The following is a 9,942-nucleotide window of genomic DNA, read 5'->3' on the forward strand; positions in this document are numbered from 1 at the left end:
CTGGAGAACGGTTTGGAACCATACACGAGGACAAGATGCAATCCTCTTAGTCTACAAAGGTTCTCGTACACCATTTAGCCTGCTTGTCTACAGCAGCCCAAAATGGGCTTGTACACTGTGGTTGACCTTTACACATAAATAAAGAAAATATTCTCAGTCAGATCTGTGTCTTTAAACTTAGAAGAATTGAACAATCATATATACAACTTCTGAAATACATCTACTTTTACTTGATTTCTGTAATTTTTAGTCTTAGGGAGTCATATTTTCTAGATTTTCTTTTCTAACTTCAAGAGGTGCAAATACCACGTTTACAAAAAAACCCCTTTTATTTTATTGCTTTATTCAGATGATTCCAGAACATAGGCCTTTAAAAGAAACCGCTAAACATTGTAATGTGGGCAACAAAAAATCACAAGAACTGCTAATACTGCTAATCATGCTATTCGACCCCTGTTTCCAGTCCTAAATGTATTTCATTTTGGTTTCTTAACCACTAATCCAAAAAAAGTTCTAAGAGACTTATCAGTCAAACTTATCAAATTACAACCTACCAACATTAAATACTGTAAGCTGGTAACAGGTTCAACACTTCCTGCAAATGATACCAACACAGAAACCCTGCCGATATTTACACTCCCTCCCTGAAACATATCTCTGCGCCTGTCAAGTAAAATACCACTTTTGACATGCCCAAGAGGTCCTCCACCGCAAGCTATTTTGGACTATCTTCAAAAAGTATGCTATAAATATGGACAAATCAGTGCAGCAGAACCATTGGTCATGTGAATGCTGAAAACTGTATTCCAGGACTGCAAGGTGAAGAGTCACTGGTTACTAGGATAAGTTACGTTTAATTTTTATATTTGCATGTTTTTTTCAAACATACATGATGTATATAGTCCTCAAATTCTGCTGCAGTTGGGTTTGATCTTACATTTTGGGCATGCATATAAAACACTGAAAACATGGATTACGTGACACCTGGTTGTCACAGGTCATAGGCAAAGATATCTTACAGAACTTCACCTCCTCACATGGTAGGCAAATTGAAACAGTATTACGCAGCGTCTGTCCAGCAGTGTCCACTCAGGAACCGAAATCACAAGCTGGATTCTCTCGCATGCTCAGTTCCTAAGACATAATCTGCCACGGACTAGCTTTTACAGGCTACATGAGTGCATACGAGACTTTTCCTAAGTATTGCTTCGTATTACCTATCCTAAGGCTATCCATGGCAAAAAATACGCTAGGACTGATCGAACACTTGTACAAAAATAGAATCAGTTCCTTTTTTTAGTTTGTTCATTTTAATGCATTAATCTCTCTTTAGCACAATGTGGTATTTGTAATAGCTATCGTAGCTGTCCGATAAATTTTGCGGCAGCCTATTTCAACACAGCCAAGTTTGGCAACGGAACAGAGTAGTTTGAAGTTGAATGCTAATAGTACAAGACAAAGCAATTTTCTATACCAAGGAACCAAGCCTATTCAGTGCTTTACTGATTATAAGCAATATTTTATACTAAACTGTAAATCTGATGGAAATTTGATAATTGAGGGAGGAAAGGACATGAAACAGAAAAGTAGAATTTTTATCCTTCCGTAACAGGAATAACTTTCTGTAAGTATTCTCAGCTTTCACGTTTTAAAATCAATGCAAAATCCTATCAAATTAAGTAATAATCAAGTCTTCAGAGAAAGGTGGGTTTAGAGAAAGATGGGCTTAGTCACGCAACTGAATTTAAGCTTAATTTCTCCAAGAGGAAAAAACCCTAAGATTTCTCCATTTATCACAACCAGGCACATATCAGAGTTCACCCGCACATGAACTAGCAGATGACAAACCCTGATGTGTGGTATGGAAATTAAAAACACCTGAAAGAGCCCTGCAGGCAACGTTTTTGGGAGTTTGGCGGGGATCAGTCCTCACACAACGCCTGCAGCTGAGCCTGCAGTTGAGCAACATAACGGAGGAACATCCTCAGGTTCCTGTTTACGCTCCCCACATGGCTGGCACAGAAACAGAGGAACTGGGGCACCTGCCTGTCCGTCCAACCACTCCTTGCGCCCTCCTCAAAGCCATGTACCGCTTCAGCAAGGCTTAAATAGCTCACTGGCTTTGCATCTGGCCCATGCACCAACACCTGTTCAGCTAGAGATGTCCTTGTGGCATGACGGTAGTAAAAGGAGTACAAATAAGTAAATCAATAACAATCTAAAGACCGAAGGCTGCAAACAGAGAGAGAGGAATAAAAAGAAAATTTGTTGTTTCAGGGAAAGGTCTGGCAGTACCTGGCAGTACCCCAAACTTGAACATACATTATCAAGGCAAGGAAAGGAGGTGGAGGGGAAAAAGAGATAACAGGATTACAAACAGCATTAAGACAAATAATCAGACCTGCTTCGAGTGCAGTCCTCAGAGAAACAATAGGTCAGTAAGAGACAGTAGATAAGCTAAACAATGGCTAGAAAATCATATCGAGGTGAGATAAATGCTCTCTCCCCAAAACTGTATTAGTGACTTGTATTAGTTCACAGAAAAGATGATGCTGCATGCTAACACTATCTGCATACATTTTTTTTAAAAAAGTACAGATAAAGGAAATTAGGAGTTTCACAAACAGGCAGTTGAGGATGGAAGGCCTCAGCAAGAAAAACACTCAACACATGCTTAAACTGTTCAAGTGATCACAGTGACACTGATAAGGCCCTTCACAGGCTTAAAGTTAGGCTAGTCCTTAAGTACTTTATTGGATCAGAGCCTTAGAGTACGTGAAGATTAGCAGAACAGTGGCTCAGATGAATCATATCAGCGCATGTAAAGTATTCAGGCCCATTAAGAAAAAGGCCACCAGTTTCTCTTCAACACAACCTACACCTCCAAGGAGATAATGGATTTGAACTTTTCTATCAACTGCAGCTGTTCAGATCAGATGATGTTTGGGACAGAGTTATTTACTATTAAAACATAAGTGCAACTGCCACAGAAAATAAATGTCGGTATCTTCTTTTTGTCACCAAACTAGCCGAGCAGTCAACAGGAATAGTTCAGCACAGAAGGAGTTAATGCACCACTGAAAACGAATTAAGGAAGATTCATTGGTAAGAAGTGTTGGATTCCCACCACCTTCAAGTGGCCAGCGTATGCCTGGGGGGCAGAATAAACTAAGTGACATTAGGCACGTGACTGGCTACAACTTCTATTGATAGGAGTCTAACCAAAACAATAACAAAAACAAACTTCCTGCTCATTCACTCCATTTACTGTTGTTACACCTGAGTACACCTCATTTAAATAGCATGAAGTAGCTGGTACCATTAAAAAACCCTAACCATTCAGATACAACTTGACTTCAGGACAATTAAATCTCAGGAACTGGTTAGGAATTACTGAAAAGGCTAAAAGCAAATGAGCAGCTACTTCTTGGGCTAGTTACAACTGTTCAGAGCCAAAAGCTGATGCTGTACAAAGAAAATCTCTGCCGCTTCAGGATTTCCTCCCTCTCCCTTTTATTAAAGCCTGTTATTCACAAGGTAAATCAAAATACTTAACTGTGAGCACCAGCTGGGAGGTGAAAGTCAAGCTGTGTAACTTATGCCTGATGCTCTTTCTTCTGCTATTATCAAGCACAGAAATTCCCATTTGAAAACACAGATCCTGATTCCAGCACCTCTGATCCCCACAGTCTTCAGTTTAGCCTCAGAAACAAAGATTTTTCTGGACTGAGTCTTTATTTGCCAAGTGCTCATGAGGTGGAAGAGACAAATACTTTGATCTTCTAGAGACAAGAAAAATTATCTTCCCTCTCCCCTCCATCTAACACTTTCCTTCCATGAGGCTGACAGTAGTTTTCATGCTAGAAAAAAGACAAACTTTTAAATTAATTACTAATCCTAGATTGAAACTGTAGAAACTGTTATCCTAACTAATGGAAATATTTTAATGTTTATAACAGTGAGTTTCCAATGTAAGGCTCAAAAGACAGACTTAAAGAACTCCTCCATTTTTATAGATGCAGTATTGACTTTTGGGGGGTAGTGGGAATTCATGGCGTGGGAGCATACATCACCCGTGAGTTGACGGGAAAGGCAGATTTAGAAAATTCAGGTATTTCAGGCTGACATTGCCACCTTTGAAAAAAATTAAGCAGCTACAGCCAAATGCTGCCATGAGCTTTTAATAGCCTATACGTCCTTAACCATCTCAAACATTTGGAGGACACTGACAACATGAGTCACCAGTACAGATATATAGATAACTTAGCACCCACTAGTATACTAGCATTCTGTACAAAGCAATTCAGAATCTTTCAGACTCTTAGTAAACTCCAGCAGAATCTTCTTCACAGTTCAAACATCTTCTTTATAAAATACAAAATTGTATTTATTTTATTTAGAAGAAATATTTTCTTCTTTCAGAAAAGTCATGCTGGTTACCTTGCATCGCAAACATCAATGTAATTTCATATTCAGTTTCCTTACATAACTGAGAATTGTTCATAATTTCCTTCTGTAGGAAAAAAAAAATTCTCTGTCACTTCCCACTTAAATTACCAGCATATCAAACAGCACTACTAAACGCTAAATACCCACTGAAAACACAGCTATTACTTAGCACCAAACTGTCATACTGTGTGAAGGCAGAAGCCTTCCAATGTTCTTGACTAAATTGTCCAGAAGACTTTCCAGCATAGCAGAACTACATCTAGCAGAGGAGCATTTGCTTCCAGGATAGTTTTATTCTCCTGCAAGGCTGCACAGTGCCAAAAGGAAAATCATCATTCCTTGGACGAGAGCAGAGACAAGGATTTGGTTCCCAAGATTACTGAAATATCAGATTACGGTCTCTCTTAGTCCCAATTCAAACATGTCACTCCAAACTGAACAACAAGCTGTTTTTCACATTAGCTATCCCAAGCATGCAAAGCCTTTCAGACTCACAATCTTATACGTGTGCACACTTGTACCCTCAAGCACTAATACCACCCTAAAAAGCATGCTTAGCAATATTATAGAAATACATATAACGTGTGTGTGTGTGTGTGTGTGTGTGTGAAGACCTGGATAAAGCCTGAATCCTCCTAACAAAGGCAGTCCTGCAAATCTATGCTTTACCAAGTAGGATAATGAGAAAAAGATGTAATAAACAGCATACATGCACATCTCTTCAGAAGGACTTCCTTCTTGCCCTCCTTATCCTGTTATAAACCACCCTCTAAATACATGGTCCTGCATGTAAGGCCTTACAGTCTCTGCAGATGCCACTGCCCTCTCCTCTGCAGACTTGCTCTGCAGCTAGAAATAGGCAGGTGATGCCCAGGGTCACCACACCTCAACATAGCTCGAACCCATCTCCAGCCTGGCCCATCAGGACTTACTGCAGCCCACCTAGTTCTGCTGGTTCTGCAGCTCTGCTTTAATGAAAACAAGTCAAATTCAGCTAAGCCATTACCTTCTTCTAACCTATGTCATTTTGGCAAAAGTGGGTGGGGGACCATTTGCACAAGCAGCTTTTGACACTGAGAAGTAGTGAGAAGCAGCAGCAGTTTTTCCAGCTGGCAGACCATCAAGCAAAGAGGCTACGAGGATCAAGCCCAGAAGGTCATACCAGCAACCATGCCCAACAGCAGAAACAGAAGCAACTAAGTTTTGGGAAAGCAGATGATGCCTTCAACAGTCTCACTGGTGGAGTGAGGGGGTATATTATTTACTTTCACAAAAATATGAATGCAATAGAAGATATTCTGAGGACATCAAAGTTTTGCATGTATTTTGGGTTTTAGGGTTCTATCCAAGAGAAAATGCAGGACAGGGGATAAAGAGCAAAAACGGAAGGGAAGAAATGTCTGGTTTGGCTTGCAAATATCACATTAGTTATGGAGAAGAATACTGGAAGGATTTTTTGCCTTTTTTGTGTGACTTTGAATATTAAACTGGAAGACTGAGATGAAAATGGAATTTTTACAGAAAAGATTTTGGTTTAGTAGAAAATGATGACATCACATGTAAGAACTGCACTCTGCAGATGCAGGGTGCTGCACAGCTGCACGTATTACAAATCCCACCTAACCAGGGGTTACCACTGGATCCAGAATAATCCCTAGATTCTGGAGGTCATTCCCTCACACTCTTCCCAAAGTAAAAATAGCACCCCAAAAAATCCCCCACCTACACACACATAGAAAGATCACCCTGATATTTCTAAATGTACCAAATAGCAAGTGTAGAGGATGTCTACCTGAAACTAACCTGGTGGTCTAGATGGTCCAAGCCAATATCCCAAATGCCATGGGAAAACAGGCTGCTGAACGTTGCCCACAGGCAGACCACATTTCCCAAGGAAACAGCGCATATTCAGCACTCAGTGGTAGGGAATCGCTCATCACCAGCCAAGTATAACGCTGTCCATGCCCTCAGGGTACAAAAGCAGCATCATGTTCCCCCAAAGCATAGCTAGCGACTGGAGAGGTCAAAGTGACGATTATGGTAGCAGAATGAACTAAAACCACACTTCTAAGCCTAACAGTTACCGCTTTCACTTTGTTGCAAAACAGAAGTCACAATTATAGCAGCATCCAGAACACAGCCATTTCCATCAACATACACTTCTCAGCTTAGAAAGATACTAATCATTTTACCAGACAAATAAAAAAGTAACTTTCTGAACCCCTGATTTGCTCTAAACTCTTTGCCCTGAGATTAATTTTCTCTTAGGAAGTATGCATATACTTCCCTACTCTTGCATAGTTTCTCCACGTGTTTTTTTCTTCTGTCTTCCAAATACCTCTCTCGCTCCAGATTCCAAAAAACAATTTTTAAAACCTCAGAAATCCCCAAAGATTGCTGCAAAAAACAGATTTTGTTTCCCTGTCCTATCTATATGTGAACTATTCCAATATTAACACAGCTAACCAAAACGATCAACAAAGGATGAATCGCTGGCAAATGGTGTCAGAATTCCTTCTCACGTGAGCAACCAAGCACTAGAGAAACGCTAACATGGAAGTAATTAAAAACACCCTTAAAATAGAAACATAGGCACACAGTGCAAATTGCCAGGTCACAGCACAAGGGGGAAAAATGCTATCTTTTGATCATTCTTTAGTGACATTTTAAGCATTTGACACTTGTCTGCAATCACTACCCAGAGCACAATCTTCAGAATTCATGTTGATGTATTTTTCTAATTACTCCAAAGAACAGCTTTGGGTTTTGCTCCTGATAAAATAGCTGTTCAGCCAAAGCGTTCTTGGATGGATTTTTAGCATCTTAAACAGGATTCTGTGCAAGACCATTCAAGTTCAATGACTTTTTCTATTAAGTAATATGGTACTCATCTACAAAACACACATTCTTCATTTAATATTGCACCTGACAGTTGAGAGCATCTCCCTAGCAACCATCACTACCACACTTGCAACGAAACGATATAAAAAAACATTTGAGAAGCCTACAATAACAGGAAATGCTATTTTGAAAAACCAACATGAAATACAGAGGAAATTTTAGTACTATTATGTTCATCTAGGTTGTTGGGTTTTTCGATTGGTTGGTTTTTTTTCTTCAGCTTTTTAAGATCATCAGGGAAAACAAATAAGGAGGAAATTCAAGGGAGATGATGCTTTAAGGAAGGACTTTTAGGAACTTATTTCAAGAAAACAATGAGGTACTGATAATCACAAGGAAAGCTTAACGTCAAAGTCTTCTTTGATCAGATTCCCCATTTAAAACAGCAGCAAGTCTTTCCTTCCACTTGACAGCAAATGGAGTGGGGCCCCAGTTAACCAGATCTGTAGGACCCCTTCTTCAGTTCCTTTCTGCAGCTCTGAACCACTGCAAAAGCTGCAGTGGCAAGACTACACCAGACAAACTGCTGGAGTTAGCTAAGAATAAACTGATGGCTTTATGTCAGAGAAAGACATGAAGAAGAAGAAGGTTGATTCAAAAGTCCAGGAAACACCTGAAAATCATCATTCTGCTTCTGCTTTATATTCTCACCACTTTCAGAGGTGACAGATGATAGTCAGGACCGGCAGTGTTCATTTCTAACAGTACGGATTTCAGTTAAAATCAAAGAGGGGAAAAAAACCTCCCAACTTCTGCAAAAAGACCAAGTTCAAATACAGGGTTTTTTTCACTGCCAAAACACTGAAATACTACTTGTTTACAGCTGCTTACCGTTGTTCTGGCTAGAATAAGCCATTCTGCAGAACAGTAATTCCTTTGTGGGCAAACTGTGGCCAAGATACTGCTTCCTTACCTTCACTGCTGAGACCTATAGTGAAGCTTTATTTCAAGTACAGTCAAATGCTGAATAACAGCTCCTGATCTGCAAAGACTCTTCATAAAAGGAAACTCTACAGAGACTAAAAATATGCAGCTTTTAGCTGATTTCATTCATTTTCTCAGTAACAGAGAAAATGTCCCTGACTGACCTGCACATTTGGAACTACCATACACTTAGGAAATTTAAAGTCACCTGCTAGAGATAATTACATTTCAGACTACTAATTAGGATTCCACTGAAGTCTCAAATCTCTAACTTCCAAATAATTTCCATTCTGTTACGTGTTAATTACTAAGGACATGACTAATACTGTCATTGCAACAGTTCATAAGCATGGTGCTTACATATCACAGGCACATAACATGCCAAGTCACATACCAAGGCGTTGACATCCTCAGTTTTGTAGATCAACATCCGTATCTCTTCTGGATCACCGCTGAAAATTGCTTGGACCAGTGGCGGCTGGAAAAAAAAAGAGAAGCAGCAGCATTACAGGTTTGTTTGTTTTCTGTTTAAAAGGAGAGCATATTATTCCTGCTAACATTTACTAACGCTGCCCACAGACATTGTATGACCCCAGAAACAAATCACCAAGAGTATCTCATTAGTAAGAACTATCAGTTTGCTTGAGGATAAACTGAAATCATGAGTATGTTTGTACGTATAATGAGCATGTGTGTGCACAAACAGGGACCTCCATTAGAATGGCAACTTTTGTCAACAACACGCAATTAGCCCAGATGTTCTCCTTGGCATGTAAGGGGAAAACTAATTACATCAGATATTGCTGCATGCTTGCTGCTGGCACAGATTAATGGTCATGCAATACACATTTAGAAACAGAACATTATGCAGATAATGAATTTCTGGGCAATTACTCAACATCTTGTATCTTTTTCCTGAATAAATATGCAACGAGCACAGTTAATTTTAACCACCCAAGAAGCGAAATAATTATCTCATTGTTTCAAGTCTGTTATTATGCTATTATGAATCGGAATGCATAAATAAATAATCAGGCATACGGGAGAAACAATATGCCATGCTCATTCCTCTGGCAATGCTGGCGTCACTGCCCACCAGTGGGAGGGAGCGGTGCATATGCTCAACCGCTCCGTTACACATCCAGAGCTGGCAATTTCAGTCCTTCTGCCTAGGTTTGCTCTGGACCCCAGCAGCAAATATCTGAGTTATTAACCAAGCTGGCAGAACACAATCTGCTGAATTAAACGAACAAAAAACCTTGCTGCCGGAGGCTCAGAAAACGAAGGGGACAAATTACGAAGATACCTATATCCCCCTGAAGCACATAGTTGAAACAGGCAGTGGCCCCGCTTTCACCGTCACCCCTCCTGAAGGCAGTGTGTGCCCCCCTGAAGCTCGCTGCCTACCTCCAAGTTGCCTCATGGTCCTACCAGCAAAGCAGAGTTTGTGGTGCCATGCAATCACCAGAATCTAAAATAAGCCTGCAAAATGGAAGCTTGCATGACTACTTAAGCACATAAAACCGCAATAGTTCTTAAGACTCTGCAGAATTTAACTACCTTGTAAACAGGTTATCTCAAAATTCACACACAGGCTGGAAGAACAGAGAAAATACCATTTTTTTCCCAATCTTTTCACTGCAAAATTCATCATATTTAGCCGTGGAA

The 9,942-nt window shown here is 40.0% G+C and overlaps 1 protein-coding gene across 1 annotated transcript in view; it reads right to left on the reverse strand.

The window, feature by feature from the left end:
• Window positions 1–8,749, reverse strand: part of ANKRD44 (ankyrin repeat domain 44) — a 75,009-nt gene extending 66,260 nt beyond the window's left edge. The window contains exon 1 of the mRNA XM_009706106.1: window positions 8,669–8,749. Within this exon, the coding sequence (XP_009704408.1) occupies window positions 8,669–8,704 (36 nt within the window). The 5' untranslated portion in view covers window positions 8,705–8,749. The remainder of the gene's footprint in view (window positions 1–8,668) is intronic.
• Window positions 8,750–9,942: the final 1,193 nt, after the last annotated feature.

Source organism: Cariama cristata, unplaced genomic scaffold (genome assembly GCF_000690535.1).
Source record: "Cariama cristata isolate BGI_N322 unplaced genomic scaffold, ASM69053v1 scaffold13478, whole genome shotgun sequence".
In the NCBI taxonomy this organism is placed as follows: Eukaryota; Metazoa; Chordata; class Aves; order Cariamiformes; family Cariamidae; genus Cariama; species Cariama cristata.